Source organism: Schistocerca cancellata, chromosome 1 (assembly GCF_023864275.1).
Source record: "Schistocerca cancellata isolate TAMUIC-IGC-003103 chromosome 1, iqSchCanc2.1, whole genome shotgun sequence".
In the NCBI taxonomy this organism is placed as follows: domain Eukaryota; kingdom Metazoa; phylum Arthropoda; class Insecta; order Orthoptera; family Acrididae; genus Schistocerca; species Schistocerca cancellata.
Genome location: NC_064626.1, coordinates 299,144,725 through 299,172,519, shown reverse-complemented (window position 1 = coordinate 299,172,519; position 27,795 = coordinate 299,144,725). Strand labels below are relative to the sequence as shown.

The 27,795-nt window shown below is 41.0% G+C and overlaps 1 protein-coding gene across 4 annotated transcripts in view; it reads right to left on the bottom strand.

The window, feature by feature from the left end:
* LOC126171962 (ankyrin repeat and SOCS box protein 3-like) overlaps positions 1 to 27,795 on the bottom strand; it is a 255,336-nt gene that overhangs the window by 176,249 nt on the left and 51,292 nt on the right. For all 4 annotated transcript variants that reach the window (XM_049920840.1, XM_049920841.1, XM_049920843.1 and 1 more), the window contains exon 4: positions 2,759 to 2,868. In XM_049920840.1, the coding sequence (XP_049776797.1) occupies positions 2,759 to 2,868 (110 nt within the window). The remainder of the gene's footprint in view (positions 1 to 2,758; positions 2,869 to 27,795) is intronic.

The following is a 27,795-nucleotide window of genomic DNA, read 5'->3' as shown; positions in this document are numbered from 1 at the left end:
GCTGTAGTCATTAGTACATTGCCAATTCTCTCTGTCAAGGATTACCTGTGTACTGAAATATGGCTGATACAAATCAGGATATTTAGAGGATCATTCACGACAGTTTGAAATCCTACTGAATTTTGTTTTACATTATCTTCAACACCATGTACATTAGGTGAATATATTTTGTTCCTTTTCTGTGTGTGGTGTAAAAAACGATATGTTTAAAGCTTTTCTTTACAGGTCATTATTATTGTGATTATTTTTCTATCCTATTAATGAGTTAGTTATTATTTTCAATTAACAAAATACATATAAGTGGAAAAAGACCATGAATGTAAAACATAAAATAACAGTTTAAAACATAAAACAAATACAAGGCAAAATAAATAATTAGAATAATAATGAATGTTTACATATTTTAGTTAGGTGTATTGGAAATATTCTGACAGCACATCGCATACAGCCTATTTCCAAAAATGTTATTTCAGGATCCAGCTTTATTATGTAGGGATGTATGTGGCTTAAAATCTTCTTTAATTTATCTTGTAACAAAAGTTTTTATTTTTCAGCATTAATTAATGGTGGTGGGACACTTTGTAAAATTTCAGATTATTTGCTGGCCTCGGTAGCCAGAGGCAGTGGTCATGTATGTGAGCTGTATTTGTGTGTGTGTGTGTGTTTTGTGTGTGTATTGTCTATTTCAGTAAAAGACCTTCTGGCTGACAGCTTACATGTTTAGTAGTCTTTTTGTTGTGCCTGTCTGCATCTCAACTTCTCCACTATACTTTGTGTAGCACTGTATCCTTTTCATAATACTGAGATTATTACAAAAGTTTATTATACAGTTTTCAAGAACATTAATTATATACCATTGTTTCAAAGATATTCCCTCTAAATCTAAAATGTCAAATTACTTTTCGGGGCATGTTTTACCCCTTAAAACTGAAACTATGCAAAAAAATGATTGCACTATTTTCTCTCTCTACACACCCACCAAATTTCAACAAAATCATTTATTGACACTTGGGAATGTTTCCTTGTAAGTCATTCTTCAACAAACAATTCTCCAAGAGAAGCTAGTCAAGCAAGGTATACAAAACGCAGCACTGTAGGCTATTAAAAAAAAAGGCACAGGCTGGTTGTAGTTTCAATTCAAGTTTTGAGTTTCAGTCTGTACGAGCATTTTTCATGAAGAGCCAAGGGTTTCCACTTCAAGCTCCAGTAGGCATACAGTTTTAAGCTTTCAGCTCATTCATAACAGCATACACTCTGCTGTGGTACAAAGATTTATTCTGCTTATTTGTTGTTTTTTTAACAACTTTTGCCTGATAACTGTTAGTGCCATTTTTCAAAATATTCTCCATTCCACAATAGTATGAGAGATATTGCCATTAGCAGACTCAAGTTTAGTAATACAACGTTTGAACACTGAAGTAATACCTGAGGCAAACTTGAACCTTGTGATTACCTTAATATTAGAGGACACAGCCAGTGAATAGGTTACTCCCTAGTTACTGATTGAGTCTATCCAAAAGCATGAAAGCTAAGCAGAATCAGTCATTAAGCTTTCGCACTTTGTGAAGTGTACAGTTTTACATCTGTGAACATTTAAAGCAAGTTGCTAATCAATGTACCACTTAAAATATTGTCAAGATCTAAATGAATGTTTGTGCAGATTTTTCCGACAATGCTTCATTATAGACAACCACAAAATCAGCAAAACTTTAGGTTATCATTAAGATTGTCTGTCATGTCATTAAAGTACAACATGAACAGCAAGAGTCCAAGTACATTTCCCTGAGGTGCACTTCAAGTTACTTCCACATAAGTCAATGATTCTCCACAAAGACAGCATACTAACTTTCAGTAACAAGTGTTGGCTTGGTACTGAGTGATAACGCTTTTTGGAGATCACGGAATATTGATCTGCTTGACTGCCTCAACCTATGGCTTCCAGAATTACTTGGGTCAACCATCATTAAATTACAACACTTAGCAACAAATGACAACACTTGCCTGAAGATGACCTACAAAGATACGTCTATAACTAGAAAATAAGTGAAAAAAGAAACATTTGTGCATAGTAGCTGTCAAGCAAATTAGATAAATTTTCAACATCAGGAAGGAAGTTTAGAGTTTAACGACTTGATGACACAGTGAAAACTAAATACAGATACTATCTCATTTGAACAAATAAGGCAATTTAGGTATCATCTTGGTGTTGTTTTGAAGCGATTTAGGGATACAACATGAAATCTTTTCAAAAGTCTGGACAAGGGCTCGAATCTTGTTTCTTTTGAATATAACTTTAGCGACACAGCTACAGGGTGAAAGGGTGGTGAGAGTGGGGAACTGAAGGAGCAATGAGAGTGGGAAGAGTGGTGAGAATGGGAAGGGGGGATGAAACTGTGCAGGGGGCAAGACTGTTGAGAGTAAATGAGCCAGAGAAAGGCATAGGTGTGAGAATGTGGAGAAGGGGGGATCTGTGTGAGGCAAGGGAGTGACAATGGTGTGAGAGAGCCTGGAAAGGGAGGCTCTGGATGGAAACAAAATGATTAAGCGTCGAGAATTGGATAATTGTAAAGAAATAAAGAGAACCCATCTGAAAATATTTGTGATTAAGAGCATTAAATTAAACACAGAAGCAGACTGTGTTGGTGAATGTTTGAGCACATACAGCCTGTTTGTTTGCAACTGATTAATAAATCCTGTTTTATTTTGTTTCATTAAAACCAAAAAGTAATATTTTGATAATGTAGGTAGCAAAACATACCTTGTTGATGGCTTCATGAATAGGCCGATTGTTGTCAGCATCTGCAGCATTGATGTCTGCTCCAGACTCTAAAAGCAGCTGGGCACATTCTAATGAATCAAGTTCACATGCTGCAAAAATACAACATAATTATAACATTAGAACTTATTAAATGCATTCAATAATAATACTACCATATTCTACTGGATAACTGTAACAGTCACTTCCATGTTAAGTAATAGCAAAAATATATAGTTTACAAGTTTTCCCTGATAAATCCTCTACCTCTACCTCTACCCCCCCCCCTCCCACCCTCTCTCTCTCTCTCTCTCTCTCTCTCTCTCTCTCTCTCTCTCTCTCTCTCTCTCCCCCCAACCCCCACCCTCCACCCCTATCTATCTATCTGACCCCCAAAAAACTAAACGTATTCTGCCCACCATACAGAAAATGTATTATTTCAGTTTTAAACAATGAATATGAGACAGATGGATTGCTGCTCACTATATAGAGGAGGTGCTCAGTCACAGACAGGCACCACAAAAATACTGCTATATACTGACCAGCCAGAACATTATGAACACTGACCCACTATTTATATAAACCCATGACAGTAGTGTCACCTGACACAGAACGTCTGCTAGTTAGGCACACGCATGGTGCATCTAGTATCAGTAAGCGTGCTGTCCATGTGTTGATTGAGGAAGGCGCATGATCTACCTGAGTTTGACCGAAGACAGATTATGATGGCCCAGAGGCTCGGCATGAGCATTTTGGAAACTGCACGACTTGTCGGGTGTTCGAGGAGTGCTGTGGTGAGCATCTTCAACATGTGGCGAAATCAAAGTGAAACCATGTCCAGAAATCTTGGGATTGGCAGCCATCCCTCATTACAGATATTAGACGTTGTAAGCTGGGCATACGTGTAAAACAGGACAGGCAACGAACCGTGGCAGAACTAACATCAGACTTCATGCTGGACAGAGTACAAGTGTATCGGAAGACACAGTGTACCGAACACTCCTACTGATGGACCTCTGCAGCTGACGACCCATGCATGTGCCAATGTTAACCCCACAACATCAGCACCTATGACTGAAATGGGCACATAACCATCGATGCTGGACATTGGTGCAGTGGTAGAACACTACACGGTCTGACGAATCCCGATACATTCTTCATCATACCAATGAGAGGGTGCAAACCTATTGTCTTCCAGGGGAACAGTTTCTTGACACCTGTAGTGTGAGACAGAGACAAAGTGGTGGCAGCTTCATTATGCTCTGGGGAACATTTATGTGGGCATACATAGGTCTGGTGGAGCTCATGCAAGGCACCCTGACCACCAATGAATATCGTACACTGGTTGCAAACCACATACGCCCCTTCGTGATGATCATGTTTCCCAATGGCAGTGGCATTTTTCAACAAGATAATGCACCATGTCACACGTCCAGGAGTGTGATGGAGTGGTTCCAGGAACAGTGGTGAGTTTCAGTTGAAGTGCTAGCTCCCCAACTTGCCAGATCTGAAACCAACTGGAAACATCTGACATGTGATTGAACATGGCGTCAGAGTCATCGCTCCCCTCCCCAGAACTTATGAAAAGTAGGTGATTTTCGTGTGCAAATGTGGTGAAAACTCCCTCCAGTGACCTACCAAGGCCTCATTGCTTCCATACCACAACACATCGCCACTGTTATCCAAGCCAAAGATGGACATACCGGCTATTAGGTAGGTGCTCATAATGTTCTGGACGGTTAGTGTACATTTTAGCTTTGAGCCATAAGGCCTTCTCCGGAAGTAGAAAACACACACACACACACACACACACATTCACACAAGCACAACTCACACATACATGACCACTGACCCTGGCTACTGTTGCCAGATTGAGTTGTACTTACGCATGGTAGGGGTAAGAAGAGGCATGGGCGAGGAATGGAGGAACGGGGATAGCAGGGTGATGTAGGAGAATGTGTAGTGCAGCTTGTGGGAGTGTGCAGTTGGGTGGGTACAGAGGGAGAAGGGTAGAAGGTTGGGGTAGTAGAACATGTGATGCAGCTTGTGGGAATGTGTAGGGTGCAGGAGTGTTGTGGGGACAGCTTATGGCTGCTAGATGCAGCTGATAGTTTTTGGAACGGGGAGCAGGGGTAGTGAAAAGGAGAGATATTGAAGGTGAAAAGGACTAGTGGGTGATTTCGTGAAACGGGAGGCTGTGTTATGCTGGAGTAGAAGCAGGGAAGGGGATAGGTAAGTGAAGGACAGGGACTAGCAAAGTTTGAAGCCAGGGGGATTTCAGAAATGTATGATATATTGCAGGGAGAGTTCCCAGCCACACAATTCTGTAAGGCTGGTGTTGGTAGGAATGATCCAGATGGTGAAGGCTGTGAAGCAATCATTGAAATGAAGGACACTGTGTTGGACATCATGTTCAGCAACTGGATGGTCCAGCTGCCTTTTGGCCCCAGTCAGGGGCCAGTCATGTGGACAGACAGTTTGTTAGATGTCATGCCCACCTAGAAAACAGCACAGTGGTCGCACCTTCGTTTGTAGATCACACAACTGCTTGCGCTGGTAGCCCTGCCTTTGATGAGACAGGAGACGCATGTGACAGAAATGGATAGGTTGGGGAGGAAGGATGTATGGGAGAGCCTTGAATCTTGGTTTATTGCAGCAGCATGCTGCCTTTCACATGAGCATGAATAGCAAACTGTCTGTGTGCATGAATGGCAAATGACAAACTGTGGCCAAGAGACAGCTAGACCAGCCAATAGCTGAACATGCTACCCAACACAATGGCTTCACTCCAATGACTGCTTCACAGCTTGCACCATCTGTATCCCCCTACCAACACCAGCTTTACTGAATGGGAATTCTCCGTGCACTATATTGTACATTTCCGTAGTCCCCCTGACTACAAAATTTGTTAGTCCCTGTCCTCCACTTACCTATCCTCTTCCCTGCTCCCGCTCCATCACAACACAGCCTTCTGTTCCACCAACACACCTGCTAGTCCTTTTTCCCTTCAAAACCTCTCCTCCTCCTCTCCCACCTGCCCCCCCCCCCCCCCCCAAACATCTCGACTGCATTTAGCAGCCCTACCCTGTCACCACCATGTCCCTGCATGCTTATTAAGTAAGTGAATATACAAAAATCAATATATATAATTCGTAACACTTAGGCGTGCATATTGAGGTCACCAAGGTCTCGAGGTAGCATCTTTGATGCTTAATCAAAACATCCTGGGTCCCAGGTCTGATCCCAGTCACTACTTAAATCATGAATACATCTCATCAGTATGGGCGGCCAAAGACTTTTGGATAAAAAGTTACCCTTATTCTGCCAACAGCCATGTCAAAGAGGACAGAGGTCCAGAAACAGACTCAGAGCATCCTCTTGACCTGGGGTTGGGAAACTGTCCCAAAAAGGTAGAAGAATACGATCAAAAGTATGAGGATGCAGTAAGCAATGAAACCAGTGCATTACATATGAATGTTGTGTGTCCACAGCACATGTGGTCTGTAACTGAAAAATTTTCAAGATTATCCCCTCCATTGGTCAAAGGTTCCAGACTAGTCCCCTGCTTGTATCTCTTGGAAGGGATTGTTAAGGGGGGAGTGACCATGAGAAAAAGATTGAATAATTAACAAAAGGGTAAATTCTATGAGTAAGAAAGTGGAATGACAAGAGTCTGAATGTGGAAGGGAAGATAGAAAACCTGAACAGGGAAATGCAAAGACTAAATCTAGTTTTAATGGGGTCAGAGAAGTGAAATGGAAAGAACACAAGGATTTCTGTTCATACAAATTTGAGGTAATATCAACAGCAATAAAAATGGTATGTTATGATTAGGAGAGCAGGTGTGAGAGTGAATTACTTTTAACGGTTCAATGATAGGATTATTCTCAAGAGAACTGATACCAAGTCAACACCAACAATACATTCCAATATCACAAACAGAATATGAAGATATAGAGAAAGTATATGAGGATACTGAACAAGGGATATGAAAATTAGTAATCATGGGGGCTGGCATGCTGTAATAGGGGAAGGCATAGGAGAGTTTAGGCTTGTTAGTAGTAATGAGAGAGAAGAACAACTAATAATTGTTCTGCTCTAAACTTTAACTGGATATAATGAATATGCTGGTCAAAAATCACATACTGGGATTATCAAGATACCAGCTGGATTACATCATGGTCAAACATAGGTTCTGAAATCAGATATACAATTGTAAGATGTATCTAGGAGCAGATATAGATTCTCATCACAATTCAAAATGACAAAAAGTAGACTGAAGTTTAAGAGAATCATCCAGAAGCATCAGAGTAGAAATAAGTGAGGTACTGAAGTACTTAGGAATGATGAGATGTGTTTGAAGTTTTTTAGGCTGTAGATAGTGTGATAATGAAAACCACAATAGATAGTTGAATTGAGTAGAAATGGAAATCTGTAAAAAGAGCAATCACGTAACTGAAAAACTGTGAAAAAGCTTTGGATAAGAGAAGAAATATCTCAGCTGATTGACAAAACAAGGACCTACAAAAATGCCCAGGAAAAGATAGATATACAGGAATGTCAGTCACTTAAAGATTGAATAAATAGGAAGTCATGGAAACTAAGGTAAAAATGACTCCAGAATAAATGTGAAAAAAATAAAAAATAAATGGTCATCAGAGGGACAGATTTAGAATACAGAATGCAAAGGGAATAGATAACATGTAGGTGAAAAGAGTGCACTGGTAGTCTCTGCGAGGGGGAGGAACTGTCTGATGACACAAGAAAAATTGGTGACATAGGCAATCCGTTACAACATTCACAGCTTAACAGAGTTTTAGAAGACTTGTGATCAAATGAGGTAGAAAGGATAAATGACACTCCTTTGCAATTTCTAAAATCATCTGGGGAAGTGGTGTGTAGAATCAATGAGACTGGGGACACACCATCATACTTTTGGAAAAACATCATCCACACAATCCCAAATACAGAAAGGGCAGATATGTCTACGAACCATCATACAATCAGCTTAACAGCTCCTGCATCACAGTTGCTAACAAGAATAATATACAAAAATAAGGAAAAGAAAATTGAGGATCTCTTAGATGACAATCAGTTAGGCTTTAGGAAAAGTCTACATTTATAGTACTTGGAGATTTTAGGAAATATTCTGACACGTGGACTGGACAGTATACACTGAAATCCTACATGTTACTCGATCTGTACACTGAGAAAGTAGTAAAAGAAACCAAAGAAAAGTGTGCAGTAGGAATTATAGTTCAGGAAGAAGAAATAAAAATTTTCAAGTTTACTGATGACATTATAATACAGTCAGAGACAACTAAGGACTTGAGAGGGCAGTAGAACAGACTAGATAGAGTCTTGAAAAGAGACAATAAGATGAACATCAATAAAAGTGAAACAACATTAATGGAATGTACTCAAATTAAATCATACAATGCTGAGGGAATTAGATTAGGAAATGAGATGCTAAAAGTAGTATCTGCATAGTGCCATTTGGACAGTAAAATAACTGGTGATCATCAAAGTAGGAATGATATAAAATGCAGTCTGGCAATATCAAAGAAAGCATTCCTGGAAAACATGAATTTGTTAACATCTAATATAAATCTAAATGTTAGGAAGTTGTTTCTGAAGGTGTCTGAGGTGGACTCTCTTGTGTGAAAGTGTAACATGGACAACAGGCAATTCACAAAAGAGAGAACAAAAGCATTTGAAATGTGGTGTTACAGAAGGATGAGGAAGATTAGATGGGTAGTATTCCAGTATATTAATGATTTCTACATTTGTACCATCTAACTACAACTGAATGAAACACAATTTTCAGGCCATGTGCGTTTCACCCTTATTCTCTGCAAGCCAGCTTCAGTAGCCTGAAGTATGTATGTATTTTTACTACTTAGTTTTTATTTTAGGGAAATGTACTGATTGGTTATAAACAGTTCTGGTGGTTGGTTTTTTCCTATGGTGTAGTAATGTTTTAAATTCTACTTGCAGGTTGTGTGGATGATTTGCTACATGTTATGTTTCTGTTCCATTTTTTGTGCTGTTCCTCTTCTTATAATTGCCACTGGTGTTTCTGTTTCCCACATTTCACAGCACTGAAACTGAATACTTGTTTTGATGTAATGTTTTGGTTTGCGCTGCTGACTGTCATATGTTATTGCCAAAGGTCGAATGTTATTGTCTACTTTTGAGTGTAATTTTTGAGATGTCTGTGATCTGTGTGTGTGTGTGTGTGTGTGTGTGTGTGTGTGTGTGAAATAGTATTAGTTTTGGTGATTTTTTTATGATTAATAATATTTGTGTGTGTGTGTGTGTGTGTGTGTGTGTGTCTGTGTGTGTGTGTGTGTGTGTGTGTGTGTGTGTGTGTTTAAAGAAAGAAAAATCAAATCAAATCAAATTTCTTGACATAAAAATGATAAAAGAAAATGGTAAACATACATTTAACATCTATAGAAAACCAACAGCCACAGACACAATAATACATGCCACATCTAATCATCCTCACGACTAGGAGCTTGCAGCACTAAGACATATGTTACATAGATTAAACAGGATCCCCCTCAACAAGAGAAACTATGAAAAAGAAATGAGCAACATCATACAAATAGCAAGAAATAATGGATACGACACACATATAGTAGTTGTTGTTGTGGTCTTCAGTCCTGAGACTGATTTGATGCAGCTCTCCATGCTGCTCTATCCTGTGCAAGCTTCTTCATCTCCAGGTAACTACTGCAGCCTCCATCCTTCTGAATCTACTAAGAATATTCATCTCTTGGTCTCCTTCTATGATTTTTACTCTCCACACTTTCCTCTAGTACTAAATTGGTGATCTCTTGATGCCTCAGAACATCTGCTATCAACCGATCCCTTCTTCTAGTCAAGTTCTGCCACAAATTCCACTTCTCCCCAATTCTGTTCAGTACCTACTCATTAGTAACATGATCTACCCATCTTATCTTCAGCATTTTTCTGTAGCACCACATTTCGACAGGTTCTATTCTCTTCTTGTCTACACTATTTATTGTCGATGTTTCACTTCCATACATGGCTACACACCACACAATTACTTTCAGAAAAGACTTCCTGACACTTAAATCTATACTCGATGTAAACAAATTTCTCTTCTTCAGAAACGCTTTCCTTGCCATAGCCAGTTTACATTTTATATTCTCTCCACATGTAGTACACACAATAAATCAAAAAATAAAAACACAAATACAAAACAAACACAACACTTTCAGAATGCAAGATAATTCACAAGCTGCAAACTCACACACACACACACACACACACACACACACACGACAACATCTGTTGGAAATGTGTGAACAACATATTTCGTGTGAGACGGCAGGAAAGTGCATCATGTGAAATATAATAGACCTCTCTGGTGCTACTGTACACTATGAGTTTTATGTGTTTGATATTATGTTCCTTGGTTGGTGTGTTCAATGTATTTTTACCTGGAAGTGCAAATATAGTTACTGGCACTAAATGTTTTTTACTCACTATTACCTATTCAACTGTGTCAACTCTAAATGATTATGGGCCATTTGGAATAAGTATATCCATAATATAGTAGTGAGAAAATATTGGAAAAATTCCAAGTAGTGCACTTGCGTGAAGTACAAGTTATCCTTAAAAGACAAATGCAATTCTTTTGTATTAATCTTTGGTATTATTCTGTATGTTAATAAAGATCAAAGTTACCATTCAAATGAATGTGGCACAAGTTCCGCAGATTGAAAGACTTATGGACCACGAAAACTATGCAACATGGAAATTTGCAGTAGAAGCGTATTTACGTTTGGACGACCTATGGGATGTTGTGGATGGGACAATGAAATGCAGATCAAAATAGATCAGAATTATTCAAGTAAAGACAGGAAAGCAAAATCAATGTTGATTTACTGGTTGAATCAGTGAATTATGTTCACGTTGAAAAAGCTGCAACAGCGAAAGAAGTCTGGGACAAATTACGAAGTGCATTTGAGGATGGAGGTCTTACAAGGAAAGTAGGATCATTATATGAGCTAATTACCACTCAGTTGCGCAAATGCTGGAGTGTAGACGAATACATCAACAAAATAATAGCGTGACTGAGAAACATTGAGTTTGAGATCACTGACGAATGGGCAGGGACACTACTGTCGGCAGGACTGCCCGAAAGGTATCTGCCTATGATTATGGGGCTGGAAAGCTCAAGTGTACCTGTCATGGGTGACATGGGTGTTAAAGTGGAAATCCACAGGATGTAAAGAGTACTTCAAACTGTCGTTTACTAGAGAAACAAACTGCATCTGTTCTTTATTCAAAAACCAAAAGGACAAAATCAATGAGATGCTATAGATGTCAGAAGAAGGGGCATATTGCATCTCAGTGCAGAGAAAAAGTAAACCCAAAGTCAGACATGTAGCAAAAGAGGAACGTTGCTGATAGCCCAGAGAGAGGGACCAATAATAAAGGTAAGGAACTCGCATGTTTTTATTCTTTTGAAAGTGTGGGAAATTGTCAACTGAAATTGATTTTAGACTCTGTGGTGTCACTGCCAGACATCACACTTGCTAGGCAGTAGCCTTTAAATCGGCCGCGGTCTGTTAGTATACGTCGGACCCGCGTGTCGCCACTATCATTGATTGCAGACCGCGCGCCGCCACATGGCAGGTCTAGTCTAGAGAGACTCCCTAGCACTCACCCCATTTATACAGCCGACTTTGCTAGCGATGGTTCACTGTCTACATGCGCTTTCATTTGCAGAGACAACAGTTTAGCATATCCTTCAGCTACGTCATTCACTACGACCTAGCAAGCTGCCATATTCAGTTACCATAATTACTTCAAGAATGTATATTGTGAATCATGTACCATCAAGAGCGACATTCATCATTAATGGATTAAAGTTAAGTATCAAACTAATTATGTTTGCTTTCTGAATTCTCATTCCTTGTCATGTTCCAGACCTCACGTCAGTATGGTTTTTTCCCTCTTCACACCAGCGTACGTGAGCTAAAACGCGTGCATTTCGGCCTCCACTCGTAACACAGTATTGGCTCTTCTGCTAACACAAAAGACTCACGTGCATCTGGGCATATTGTTAAAGACAAATCTCTTCTTTATGATGTGAAAGATAAGACTCATATGGGAAAATATACTGTTGATGGGCAGCAAGCTCCAATGTCATTTGACTGGGAAACTAGACCTACACGTAAGTGTAAATGGTGAACCCAATATGGTTACCGCACATGATGTTCATTACGTAAAAAATGTTGCGACTAACCTACTGTCTGCAGGGGAAATTGTCAAGGAGGGTAATACGGCCACTTTTAACATGCATGGAGCAAGAGTAATCGATGAAAATGGTGAAGTTATAACTACAGCAAGTAGTGAAAGGGGTATTGACAATAAACACAGAAATGTTAGTCGTTCAGTATACCCAACGGAAGGTTTTTTATGGCACCGCAGACTTGGACACCTAAATAGAAAGAGTATGTCTTTATCAAGGGAGATGGTAAAGGGAATACAGAATTATAGTGTTTCCAAGGACCCTTGTGAGATATGCATAAAAGGAAAACAAGCGAGGCTACCTTTTAAGACCAATCAAAGTAAATCTGCACAGGTCTTACAGTTAATCCATACATATGTATGTGGCCTGATGGAGTGCGAATCCATAGGTGGGAGTTATTATTTTCTTACGTTTATTGATGATTATTCACAATATACTCATGTTTATTTTCTTAGTTCCAAAGACCAAGTAAGTGACACTTTTGAGGAATATCGTAATATGGTCAAAAGGTGGACAAGAAAGAAGATTAAGATCATTAGGTCTGATAACGGCAGAGAATATATTAACCAGATATTGAAGACACTTCTGGCAAAAATGTGAATCAGGCATCAAACTACCACAAGGTACAGCCCATCTCAAAATGGGGTTGCTGAGAGGGCTAATAGAACCAGTCGAAAAAGCAAGGAGCATGATAACTGATGCTGGATTATCAAAAGACTTTTGGGCAGAGGCGGTATCAACAGCCGTATATTTGAACAATAGATCATCTACAAAAGCAGTGAGAAATAGAACCCCCTATGAGATATGGGTAGGAAGAAAACCTGACCTAAGGAATATAAGGGTTCTTGGCTCTGATGCAATAGCGCACATTCCAAAACAGCTGAGAGGAAAATGGGACCCAAAGGTTAAAAAGTATATTTTTTCAGGCTATTGTGAGAATTCAAAGGACTACCAATTAATGGATCCATTGAGTAAAAGGATAGTTACAAGCAGAGATGTAGTATTATTTGAAAACAGAAAGGACTCTGAAGAGGGCAAGACTAATAAGTTAACTGCACCTAGTTCCAAGAGTGAAACCTTATGTGAAGAAAGAAAAAGCGAAGAACAGGAAGAGGACAGTCAAAGGCAAATGGAGACTATTTACACTCCTGGAAATTGAAATAAGAACACCATGAATTCATTGTCCCAGGAAGGGGAAACTTTATTGACACATTCCTGGGGTCAGATACATCACATGATCACACTGACAGAACCACAGGCACATAGACACAGGCAACAGAGCATGCACAATGTCGGCACTAGTACAGTGTATATCCACCTTTCGCAGCAATGCAAGCTGCTATTCTCCCATGGAGACGATCGTAGAGATGCTGGATGTAGTCCTGTGGAATGGCTTGCCATGCCATTTCCACCTATTCTCCCATGGAGACGATCGTAGAGATGCTGGATGTAGTCCTGTGGAACGGCTTGCCATGCCATTTCCACCTGGTGCCTCAGTTGGACCAGCGTTCGTGCTGGACGTGCAGACCGCGTGAGACGACGCTTCATCCAGTCCCAAACATGCTCAATGGGGGACAGATCCGGAGATCTTGCTGGCCAGGGTAGTTGACTTACACCTTCTAGAGCACGTTGGGTGGCACGGGATACATGCGGACGTGCATTGTCCTGTTGGAACAGCAAGTTCCCTTGCCGGTCTAGGAATGGTAGAACGATGGGTTCGATGACGGTTTGGATGTACCGTGCACTATTCAGTGTCCCCTCGACGATCACCAGTGGTGTACGGCCAGTGTAGGAGATCGCTCCCCACACCATGATGCTGGGTGTTGGCCCTGTGTGCCTCGGTCGTATGCAGTCCTGATTGTGGCGCTCACCTGCACGGCACCAAACACGCATACGACCATCATTGGCACCAAGGCAGAAGCGACTCTCATCGCTGAAGACGACACGTCTCCATTCGTCCCTCCATTCACGCCTGTCGCGACACCACTGGAGGCGGGCTGCATGATGTTGGGGCGTGAGCGGAAGACGGCCTAACGGTGTGCGGGACCGTAGCCCAGCTTCATGGAGACGGTTGCGAATGGTCCTCGCCGATACCCCAGGAGCAACAGTGTCCCTAATTTGCTGGGAAGTGGCGGTGCGGTCCCCTACGGCACTGCGTAGGATCCTACGGCCTTGGCGTGCATCCTTGCGTCGCTGCGGTCCGGTCCCAGGTCGACGGGCACGTGCACCGTCCGCCGACCACTGGCGACAACATCAATGTACTGTGGAGACCTCACGCCCCACGTGTTGAGCAATTCGGCGGTACGTCCACCTGGCCTCCCGCATGCCCACTATACGCCCTCGCTCAAAGTCCGTCAACTACACATACGGTTCACGTCCACACTGTCGCGGCATGCTACCAGTGTTAAAGACTGCGATGGAGCTCCGTATGCCACGGCAAACTGGCTGACACTGACGGCGGCGGTGCACAAATGCTGCGCAGCTAGCGCCATTCAACGGCCAACACCGCGGTTCCTGGTGTGTCCGCTGTGCCGTGCGTGTGATCATTGCTTGTACAGCCCTCTCGCAGTGTCCGGAGCAAGTATGGTGGGTCTGACACATCGGTGTCAATGTGTTCTTTTTTCCATTTCCAGGAGTGTATAATGGCAATGAGTTTGAGGATGAACAAAATGAAGAGAACAATGTAAGGCATTCTTCTCGCGTACCAAAACTGAAAGAATATCCAGATTTTAAAATGTATGCAGCCCAGACTTTTAATGATGAGCCAGCAACATCAGAAGAAGCAATGAGCGGCCCGAACTCTCAAGAATTGGTAGAAGCAATGGAGAGAGAATTGGTATCTTTATCTCAGAACAAAATCTTTGAATGGGGAAATACGACAGCAGATAAGAAACCATTACTGGCAAGATTGGTATTCACTTTGAAGAGCCCCAAAAATTCATCACCACAATATAAAGTATGACTTGTAATATAAGGATATTCACAAAAACAAGGGATAGATTACAAAGAAAATTTTTCACCTGTAGTCAAGTATGCCTCACTGAGATACCTTTTAGCCTTGCCAGCAAAACAAAATTTAACAATTCATCATACGGATGTAAAAACAGCATATTTAAATGGGAAATTGGAGGAGCAGATATATGTCATTCCACCAAGAGAAGTTATGAAAACCAGATCAGAAAGGGTAAAGATTTGGCTTTTGCAAAAAGTATTTATGGACTTAAACAGAGTGGACATTGCTGGAATCAATGTCTATATAAAACTCTAATAAATATGAATATGAAGCAATCTATGGCAGATTCCAGTATAAACTATAAAAAGGGAAGAAAAGGGGTAATAATAATGGCAATATGGGTGGACGACTTCTTTATACTGACTGAAAACAAAAGCCAAATAAGAATTTTTACGAAACACCTGCAAACCAAGTTTAAGGTACATGATTTGGGATAAGTTAAACATTATTTAGGTATGCAGATCATTAAGGATGAAGAGAGACAAGAATTGAGCATAAATCAATAATCATATACAGAAAAAATTTAAAGAAAATTGGCATGAGTGATTATAAACCCATAACTACTCCAATGAAAGTAGGAGTGAATTTAAATATAAATGAGACAGATGTAGAATGTGATAAGAATGTTCCACATTTAGAAGCAGTAGGGAGTCTGTTATATTTGTCTCAAACGTTACGACCTGACATTGCTTTTGCCACCAACGTAATGAACAGATATTGAAGAGACCCAAAGGAAAAGCACTGGAAAGCTGTGAAAAGGATATTCCGATATCTAAGAGGAACTTCAAACCACAAATTAAGATAACATAGAGAAGGTAATGCAAAACTAAAAGGCTACAGTGATGCAGGCTGGGGGCATGAATTGGGACATAGGCACTCCACTACTGGCTCCTACTTTAAATTAACGAGGGGCCTCATTTCATGGTTCTGTCAAAAGCAAAAAAACTTTTGCATTGAGTACCATAGAGACCAAGTATATGGTGCTATCTTACATCACACAGAAATCATTGTGGCTAAGAATTGTAATATGTGAAATAGAACCTAATTTAATCGTGGAACCTAGAACGATCTTCTGTGACAACAAAGGAGCCATTAACCTATCTAAAAATGATGTCACTAGTCTTAGCATAAAACATATTGATATAAGGCACCATTTTACTCGTAACCACATAGAGTGACAGAACATCGCTGTGGACTACCTGCACACAGAAGACATGTTGGCTGACCTTCTGACAAAACCCTTGGACAAAGAGAAGTTTAAAAGACTGTGGGGCTATTTGGTTTATCTTGCAAAGTAAGCCACAAAATATACGTTCAAAGGGGGGTGTCGGAACTGTGTGAACAATATATTTCATGTGAGACGATGGAAAAGAGCATTGTGTGAAATATAATAGACTTCTCTGGTACTATTGTATGCTCTGAGTTTTATGTCTGTAATATAATGTTCTTTGGCTGTTGTGTTCACTGTATTTTTAACTGGAAGCGCAAATATACTTACTGGCACTAAATGTCTTTTACTCACTACTGCTTATTCAACTGTGTTGACTCTGATAACATCACACAGAAAAGAAGCTGATGGTACGCTATGATTTACACACATAAACTAACACGGAGCATGGCAAACACACTAAAGAGACAGGGCTTCCAAACAGCATACAAAACTGTGCAAACCCACCAATCACACCTAAGCAACCATCTACTTAGAGAGATAAATTCAAAGAATCAAGAATATATAAACTTGAATGTCAAAGTTGCGATGCAGTATACATAGGCATGACATGCTGGAATTTTAAAACACAGCACAAAGAACATATCAAGTGTTGAAAGTACGAAACAAGCCCTTTCCACATTTGCAGAACATTAAAAACACCGTAACCACCATACTACAAACATGGAACAAGAAATGAAAATCATGAGAATAAACAACCATAACAAATAACTTATAGAAACGCAAAAAAACTTTCACATCCAGAAAGCCATCACTGAAAACAAACATGTGATAAATGAGCAAACACACATCAATACAGACTCCCTACCACACTTGACTATAGAAATGATACAAAAAAATCATCCCTTTCGCACATATAGCCACAAAAAAAATCTCTCTCTATCTTCCCCCCCCCCCTTTTTTTGCCTTCTGATCACACACGCACAAACACACACACAAGCACATCACAGATGTCTCAAAAATTACACTCGAAAGTTGGCAATAACATTCGATCTTTGGCAATAACATCTGACAGTCAGCAACACAAACCAAAACACTGCATCAAACCAAGTGTTCAGTTTCAGTGCTGTGAAATGTGGGAAACAGAAACCCCAGTGGCAATTATAAGAAGAGGAACAGCACCAAAAATGGAACAGAAACATAACATGTAGCAAATCATCCACACAACCTGCAGAATTTAAAATATTACTACATCATAGAAAAAAACCAACCACCAGAACTGTTTATAACTTATAGATACATTGACCCAAAATGTAAACTAAATAGTAAAAATATGTACAAATTCCAGGCCACTGAAGATGGCTTACAGAGAATAAAGGCGAAACGCCTATGGCACGAAAATTGTGTTTCATTCAGCTGTAGTCAGACCAAAAGTAAAAATCATCAATATACCATAATATTACAAGCAACTATGGAAGATAGGACAACAAAAGTTGAAGATATAAGGTGTGTAGATCATGTAACAAATAAGGAGGTACTGAATCACACTGAGGGGAAAAAAATAGCATAACTTGAGTAAAGGAAGGGGTCTAATAGGAAATAACCTGAGGAATCGTGGAATTGTCTATTTGACAAAAGAACAAAGCTGAACAGTAGTAATGTGGAGATGATGAGGCTTTCACAGAATAGACTAGCTTGGATAGCTGCAAAATCAATACAAATTCATAGGATTTGTCTCCTTGGAGGTGAAAAACTGTAGGGAAAGACTGAGACTGGAATATATCAAATGAGTAACTGATGAGATTGGGTGTACGTGATACTCAGAGGTGAAGAGGTTGGCAGAGGAGCATTGGGAGAGAGAGAGGATGGCAAGTCGAGTGCCCAGTGCTGCAGCCTCTTTTTATCTTGTGGAAAGAGTACTGGTACTCATTCAACAGCAGACTGAGAGGATTTGACGGGAGGGGGGGCTGGTGCCATCGTCTGCACCCCTCCTCTCTCCCCTTCCCCCCCCCCCCCCTCTCTCTCTCTCTCTCTCTCACACACTCACACACACACACACACACACACACACACACACACACACACACACATGTAGTTTTGCCACACACACATAAGTTTTGCCAAAGGTCATGTTTATGTTTGTTTTAGGAGCAGCTGATAGGTGGTTTCTATGTTTGTATGCTTTCCTAGCTTTGTCAAGTTATGCACTGTCCCCCCCACCAGACGCAGCACATAGCAGTGGTCTTCAGAGGGCACCACACTCCAAGCAGTCTCAGCATGGTGCCACATATTGTAACGCTATTCACCTTCTAGATGAAGCATATACTAGGAACTACTTTATGCTTCTGGTAAAAGACATTCATATCGCCCATTTATCTGCCAATATTTACCTCTGCCACCAGAGAGAGTGCTGAAACTTGGAACTATCTGATATATCTGTCAAACAGACTACAGCTGTACAGTAATGTTCCAAGCACAAAATTTAAGTGGCCACGCACCAACACTCAGTCTAAAGTTGTCTACCAGTTATCTGAGAGTTCACATCTGCAATCATTAGTAGCCAACCTGTTCCAGTCATCAGCCAGTCAATGCTGAGTATCAAGAATAGTAAAATTGGTTGTCAAAGTGTTAATCTACCAAGAGACTGGACTTATCTACTACCTACCTGCACTCCAAACTGAACTTCAATAGATTAGTTAGTAATCATTTATCATGTTAGGTTACTTTAGGTTCAGAATTTTACATCAGTGCCATGACTTCTCACAAAGCAAAACCCAAGTACATTTTGATGCACATTATTTTAATAAATGATTATTCTTGTTTTTCATGTATTCCTGCAGTTATTCTATAGATATACTGCCCTATGGCAAGATCAGGGTAAGCGTGCAAGTAGGCCAATTGTCTGCGGCCATGGAACTCTGTAGCTGTAGTTTCGCTTCCTGCTGCTTCTATGTTGGGCACCAAAGTTATTAGTGGAGAGGACACATATGCTGCTACATAAACTTTCCAATGTTGGATCAATGTTTTGAATATCCACATAATTCCTCCACTTTATGACGCAGTAATTAACACTATTTATCGACTGAGAGTGCTCCAACTCACAGATTCTGGGCTGATGACTCAGTGCACTCTTTTCATTAAATGTAGGGCAGTTTATTTGGAGCAAAAAGGAGTCCTGCTGTAACTGAATAACGCACAGGAAAATCAAGGACAATTTTACCTATTCAACTGTTAGTTTATGTGCATGGGACAATTTTACCTATTCAACTGTTAGTTTATGTGCATGAGGGGTTGTGGTTCCATACTACTTTCTAGGCTGTCTGAAGAGTACAAGTAGATGATCACAGATTTCAGGAAAATTGATTTAGGCATATTTGTTGCTAATAAAGAAAAGCTTTAATGTATATTACCATATAGCAATGTGCTTTCCAAAATAAAACAGCAGGTCACTGGAACGACATGTGTCATGCTCCAAAAGGCCATAATTATCCAAATAAAATGTAAATTATCAACAAAACTAACAGAAGATATGGATAACCTAAGCCACTCGCATCAGATGACGCTATTACAGCAGATTGGTATGGAGACTTTGATGCACCAGCATTTAATCAAAAGAAAAATGTGAATTAAATTTGACCATTAAAACCCTCAGTGCAGAAGTAAATGTAGTCAACAAAAGTACATTTATGTAGAAGGAATATGTTACAAACACACTAACATCCATGCAGATGGTACAGAGAGTACACTGCTGTGCAAAACTTAAGGACACGATAGATCAAGCATCATAACACATCAACCAGTTGGTGGAAATTAATGAAAACACAAGGGCAAGTTGCCAGAGATATCCCACATCTACATCTACATGGTTATTCTGCAATTCACACTTAAGTCCCTGGCAGAGGGTTCATCAAACCATTTTCATACTACTTCTCTACCATTCCATTCTCAAATGGCGCATGGGAAAAAGGAACACCTGAATCTTTCCATTCGAGCTCCGATTTCTCTTATTTTATTATGATGACCATTTCTCCCTACGTAGGTGGGTGTCAGTGAGATATTTTCGCATTCGGAAGAGAAAGTTGGTGATTGAAATTTCGTAAATAGATCTCGCCGCAAAGAAAACTGCCTTTGTTTCAGTGACTGCCACCCTAACTCGCGTATCATATCAATGACACTCTCACCCCTATTGTGTGATAACACGAAATGAGCTGCCCTTCTTTGCACTTTTTCGATGTCCTCCATCAATCCTACCTGGTACGATTCCCATACTGTGCAGCAATATTCCAGCAGAGGACAGACAAGTGTAATGTAGGCTGCCTCTTTAGTGGGTTTGTCGCATCTTCTAAGTGTTCTGCCAACAAAGCGCAGTCTTTGTTTCGCCTTCCCCACAATATTATCTATGAGGTCTTTCCAATTTAAGTTGCTCTTAATTGTAATTCCTAGGTATTTAGTCGAATTGACAGCCCTTAGATTTGTGTGATTTATCGTATACCCAAAATTTATCGGATTTCTTTTAGTACCCGTGTGGATGACCTCGCACTTTTCTTTGTTTAGTGCTAATTGCCACTTTTCACACCACACAGAAATTCTCTCTAGATCATTTTGTAATTGTAATTGATTGTCTGATGATTCTACTAGATGGTAAATTACAGCGCCATCTGCAACAATCTAAGGGGACTGCTCAGATTATCACCTAGATCATTTATATAGATCAGGAACAGCAAAGGGCCTATGACACTACCTTGTGGAACGCCAGATATCACTTCTGTTCTACTTGATGATTTACCATCCATCACTATAGACTGTGACCTCTCCGAGAGGAAATCACGAATCCAGTCACACAACTGAGACAATACTCGTGCAAACAAAGCTGATGCCAAACACAACACCAGGCAGTTGAAGGAATGGGAAAAGGTAGTGTTTGTCATTCAGTGAGTAGTTACAGTGCACTATGGAGGCGTTCTTCGTATCGACATGGCCCAGAGACAACATTTGGATGATTTACACAGGGGTGGATCATCGGGAAACTTGGCATATGACAAAGTGTGATGAATGTAGCCCAAGAGTTTGGTATTGCCAACAATATTGTTTCAAGTGCTTGGGGAATATTCTGTGAAATGACTGGCTTGCTCTGCTTGTTCTTGTCCCTGCCCCCTCCCCCAACTTAAAACCCCATCAAGCACATGTGGGCTGCATTGGAGGGGGGGTGATGTATTGGAGCACATCCACATGCACCAATGATGATCCAGCAGTTTTTAACCACATCGGTGAAGAAATCGAACACCCAACTGCAGGAATTCCTTACCAACCTCATGGCAGCGTGGAAGCACGTTGTAGAAAAATGCACTGCTATCTGTGGTGATCACGAAACCTATTAAGAACCACGTCCATGTTTTGTAATTTCCAGGGGACTATCACAAATTGTAACAACTTCAGAGTAATTATTAGTAATTATTATTTTGGTACAGTTTATCTCATAGCATTTTTCTTTCAGTTACCTTCTGTACTGAACTGTACTGTACTATACTGCAGCAGTTCTTTCTATGTATGGTCCAACTTTCATTGAGGTACATTACTTGTGTAGTGACACATCATGTTCAAAGTTACTTTTGTATGTAAGTTTTGCACACCAGTGTAGAATTAAATTGACTGACAAAATTTATGGACCAGAATTTAAGTACATACATGCTTATAACAAGAATTACAACAGAAAAGGTATGTTCAATTGTTTTTAAGAAATTGATGCTGTATTAATAACCCCAATGAACCATGTCTAGGAGAGGAACAAACCGGACTTCCTCTCCAGGTTATTACCTCTCAAACTAAGAGAAATCTCAAATTAGTTCATTCATGTGGGGTCAATGCATATGATATCATTTGGAGGAACTGGATGGTTCTTAATTCTAACTGATCATAACTTGATTGATTGGTTAGTTGTGGGTTACAGAACTAAGCAACAATGCCATAGATCCCTCAATAGAGGTTAATTCATCCAAAGTTAATGATGTCCACAAGGAATGGGTTCTGAAGATGAAGGTACATAGGAGCTCTAAAATTGAGGCAATACTATTCCATAGCTGAGAAATAATGTACTGAGAAAGTGGTCAGGTCAAAAGAGAATCTTAAATTACAGACTGACAATAAATACACTTTATAAATGAGAAGCTACAAATTTTCCAAAAGAAAAGATTGTCTGACATCTTAAAACTACACAGTCCAGACCAAAATTAAGACAGTAAAGCATTATTTATAGATCACAGTTAAGAAACACAATGACTATGCCATGAAGTCAACTTACCCTGCGAAGTTCTGGAGAGAAGCAGTCTCTGTAGCAGTATATCTTACAAACAGAATGTCTATGAAGCCTGTACAAGATGACAACCAAAGATTCATGGATAAGAAAAACTATTTGTTTTACATCTATGTGAATTTAGTGTTACGGTGGATCTCCACCTTCTGAAGACCAAGGAGGCCAGATAAACACCAGTAAATACTTCAACAATACTGTGAAAAAAGTAAAGCATACTTTTTACCTGAATCAACTCATCTGAGAGTAATAAAGGAAAAAAAAGTAATTCTCAAAGATGAAATGCTCCACAAGATTTGAGTCCAGTCAAACATTGCTTCTCAGTCACAACATCATGATCAAGAGAGAGATATTGATTCTGATCATTAACTAGAACAGAACTGAATATTTAACACATTTGTGGGTAATGAGGAGGATGAAATAACAGCAGCAGGACCAGAATAAGTTGAATCAGATGTAGGATCATCGAATGGAACAACTAATAATTTATGAAATACAAGCACCCATAAAAACTGCTTAAAAGAGTTCAGTCCCAAAGAAGATCTTGAACCAACTCAATGAATCCAGCCACTGAGATCTTACACAAAACTTAGACATAACAAAGTAGACGAGTAAGTTTCTTTTTGTTCTACACCTTCATCTGATTCAGATCCATCAACATTGAAAGAGGCACTACACCTATGAGATTCTGACAAATGGCTAGAAGTACAGAAGAATAATTAATACTGCACTGGGAAAACTGAATGTGGGAAGTGATACTTCTATCCTAAGACAGTGCATTAGTGATTAAGTAAAATTTACTCAGAATTCTGTTCACACTAGCTGCCAGGTTTGATATTTATATGGCATAATCCATATCACTTCAGGCAAGTGGGTTACCTTCATAGTCTGGGATGTTATTCAATTCAGCATATGTTAAAACTCAGGAGTGAGTAAGAAACACATATTATTTTGTTTTATCGAAAAAATTCCTGCCCCGAGATACAGGCCTCCAAAGATGACACTGCGAACACCGTTTTGAAGATGTGAATTTCGGAAAAAAATTTAAAATGCTGTATCTCTGTAACAATTCTAAATATTTTGTTAGAGTTTTTTATTTTAAATATAATTGCTTCATGATTACAATGGTATCCTCACTTTGGACATATCTGTCAAAGCTTTTTTACTGTTGCTTTTTGAATTTTTTTAAAATTTAGAGAAATTTTAAAAAAAAAATGCAAATCCAGAAAAGTCAGATTTTTTTATGTTGATTGGTACCAGGTAGTACTATACTCTCTGTAAAAGAGAGCTTCCACTTTTAAGTTGGACAGGTTTTATTTTAAAGGGTAATGTATGTCTTCACTGAAGTTGTTTCTTACTAATTTCTTTGTTACAATGTTTATATCTATTGTCTTTGTTGCAGTTATTTCTTATCACTTTCTTTGTTTCAGTTATTTCTTTTCATTTTCATTGTTACAGATATTTCTTACACTTTGTTGCAGTTTCTTGTCAGTTTCTTTGAAGTGGTTGTTCATTACAGGTTTCTGTATTGTAGTTATTCAGTGTTAATTTGTTTACTGAAGAGGCTTCTACGAAATCTGAGACCTTCCAGTGAGTTCTGTGTTTTCGTGAGGAATTTTCCAGTTGGCACAGTTGCAGTGTGTTTTGTGAAAAAGACTGTTTGAAATGTCTTCTGACTGGGGCCACGGGAGAGTGAAGTGAGCTGATTAGTCGCATATCTATAAAAGACGACGTATAAGACAAACAAAAAAATAGACTTTGTTTAGGTTGGGAATAAGTTTCTCTTTTGAAGACTCTGTTTCAGAGTAAAGACGTTTCCACTGACGACTTTTTGAGTTCTAAATGTTTTGACAGAATAACAACAATGATAGCATCTAAACAAGGTGAAGCCTCCCATGGTGCAGATGATGCAGATTTTGCATCAATAGAGCAATAATTAAATAACTTGAATCAGTCAACTACAGAGGTAGGTTTAGTCCTGTGAAGAAACGGTGATCAGTGAGGCTGAGTCATAAGCTCTATGCATTAAGAAAGCCCAAAGAAATTATAAAAGCTATGGATGAATACACTACAGCAAAACTGACCACACTCTTCAAAGTAGAAATTCCACCTCCAGAACAAAATGAACCAAAGCACTCTTTGTTGTAACATCAAGTTTAACACATATATTTCAGAACGACACAACACATATAAGTCACAGAGTAAGTTGACAAGCAAGAAATGTGTACACATTAGCATTCGATTGAGCACTGAGTCCCAGTCTAGCGGCCGTTGCTCGGCTGGCCACTTAGGTGGCGCAGCTGCTGCATGGCTGGCAGACAGCGCCGCACGTAGAGGACGTGCGTAATTGTGCGGCGGCGCTTTGAATGATCGGCGAGTCACAACACTTTTCCCCTCTTTGAAATTGTTGCATTGGTCCTGATGGAGGTGTCCTGGAGATGGCTAACGTCCATAGGTGTTGTTTGACTCGCCGTAAAGTCTCGAGGAGGAGGCTTCCCGTACGGACGGAAGTGTCCCCAATGATAACGGGTCAAGATGAGAGGAGACGTAGGGGTCGAATCTGCTGGGGCCCCATGCACCAATCTGCCCGTTGCAGCAAGTCCAGTTGATATGACAGGAGACATGGGCGATGTGTCGGCGTCCGTTGGAGGAGGAGGCGAGTAGATTTGCTCTGACAGAGGATGGTCATCCGGTTCCTGCATGGGCACGTCTCCTGGTGGCGTCCGTTCTTGTGCTGGCATCGCGATGACAGTGAGAGGGCTGCATTGTGAGTATTGAGAGATGCCAAGATCCCGAGCGTCAGGTAGAGCCAAAGGTGGTGTAGCGGCATTCGGAACAGGCGTTGCCGGCGGTTGCCGAAGCTGGTCCGAATGACGCACTGCAACACCCGTGTCCGTCTGGATTTCATACAGGCGTCTGCCACGGTGTCGTAAGATGCGGCCTGGGCTCCATTTTGGCTGCCTGCTATATCCCCGTACCCAGACGAGGTCGTCGGCAGTGAACCGGCCAAGTGAAGGCTACCGCGGCTGTGAGGTGGAAGGCCGCAGAAGATGAAGTAGCGTGCGGGGCTGTCGGCCACGTAAGAGCTCAGCCGGGCTGTGGTCGCCCATGGGGGTGAAACGGTAAGATGCCAGAAACTGGAGAAGCGCATCATCAGCAGCAGAAGAAGTCAGAAGTTTCCGCATCTGAGCCTTAAATGTGCGGTCCAGTCGTTCAGCCTCACCGTTTGATTGTGGAAGGAATGGTGGGGCCATGAGATGCATAACGCCGTGACGAGCACAAAAATCCGCAAATTCAGAAGAGGCAAATTGCGGACCATTATCAGTAACAAGAGTAGAGGGGAGGCTTTCGAAAGAAAAAATGCGGGCGAGGGCACTGGTGGTTGCCGCAGTGGTAGGCGACGTGCAATGGACAATGAAAGGAAAGTTAGAGTAGGCGTCAATTATGAGGAGCCAATAAGTACCTAAAAAGGGTCCCGCAAAGTCAGCATGAATGCGCTCCCAGGGCTTCTCAGGCGAAGGCCACGGTGACAAAGATGACTTCAGGGCAGCAGCCTGTGACGCACAATGGCCGCAGGCAGCGACCAGGTGTGCTATTTCAGAGTCGATGCCAGGCCAGTACACATGACGGCGCGCCAGAGATTTTGTGCGAGACACACCCCAGTGCCCTTGGTGAAGGAGGCGCAAGACCGAAGCACGCAAAGACACAGGTACCACAACACGCGGCGAAGCATTATCAGTGGAGAGGAGGATAACACCATCCCTAGCCGTGAGGCGATAGCGCAAAGCATAGTAGTTCTGCAACGGATCAGAAGTCTTAGCGGACGGGCGATCTGGCCAACCCTTCTGAATACAGCGTAAAACCCAGGAGAGGGTAGGGTCAGAACCCGTAGCAGCCGCCAGCCTGTCCCCAGTGATGGAGAACCCATCCACAAGCCGCTGCTCGGCAACATCCAGGTGGAAACACAAAAGTTCGTCCCTATCAAATGCAAGATCAGGACCCATGGGAAGGCGAGACAGAGCATCAGCATTTGCATGTTGAGCCGTTGGCCGGAAATGAATCTCATAATTGAAACGAGACAGGTAAAGAGCCGAACGCTGGAGGCGGTGTGCAGCCTTGTCGGGAATTGACGTTGATGGATGAAACAAGGAAACAAGTGGTTTGTGATCCGTAACAAGATGAAATTTTGAGCCATAGAGAAAAACACCAAACTTATGAAGAGCATAAATAATGGCCAAAGCTTCTTTTTCAATTTGAGAATACTTTTGTTGGGCATCCGTGAGCGTTTTGGAGGCATAAGCAATGGGTTGTTCTGAACCGTCAGAAAAACGGTGCGCAAGGACTGCACTGACCCCGTATTGAGAGGCGTCTGTGGCAAGAACAAGATGTTGGCCAGGTCAATAAGTAGCCAGGCACGGGGCCTATTTCAGCATAGTCTTCAATTTCTGGAAAGCCACATCGCATGACGCGGACTAGTGAAAAGGCACATTTTTATGCAACAGGCGATGCAACGGCTGAGCCACCGAAGCCGCAGACGGTAAACACTTGTGATAGTATGCTAGTTTCCCCAAGAAGGCCTGCAGTTCCTTAACAGATGTAGGGTGAGGAAGGGCATCGATCTCAGCGACAGTTTGCTGAAGCAGACGAATACCATCCCAAGAGAGTTGAAACCCCAAGTACATGAGAGATGCCTGAAAAAATTGTGATTTCTGAAGATTACACTTAAGACCGGCAGTCTGTAAGACATGAAAAAGTGTGCGGAGATTTTGAAGATGTTCTTCAGTGGTGGAGCCAGTGACAACAATGTTGTCCATGTAATTGATACACTCAGGGACAAGGAGCAATAATTGTTCCAAGAACCGCTGAAAGAGAGCAGGGGTGCTAGCAACCCCGAATGGCAAGCATTGGTATTGATAGAGGCCGAAAAGCATGTTAAGGACCAGAAACTGCCGGGACGAAGCGTCGAGAGGAAGTTGATGATAAGCTTCTGACAAGTCAATTTTAGAAAAATACTGGCCTCCAGCAAATTTAGTGAACAGTTCTTCAGGACGGGGCATAGGGTAAGTGTCAGTGAGGCATTGAGCATTTACAGTGGCTTTGAAGTCGCCACAGAGACGAATATCACCATTTGGCTTAGCAACAACAATGACAGGAGAGGACCACTCACTGGAAGTGACAGGAAGCAAGACCCCTGAAGTAGTGAGACGATCCAGCTCCCGTTTTACCCAATCACGAAGGGCCACAGGAATGGGCCGAGCCC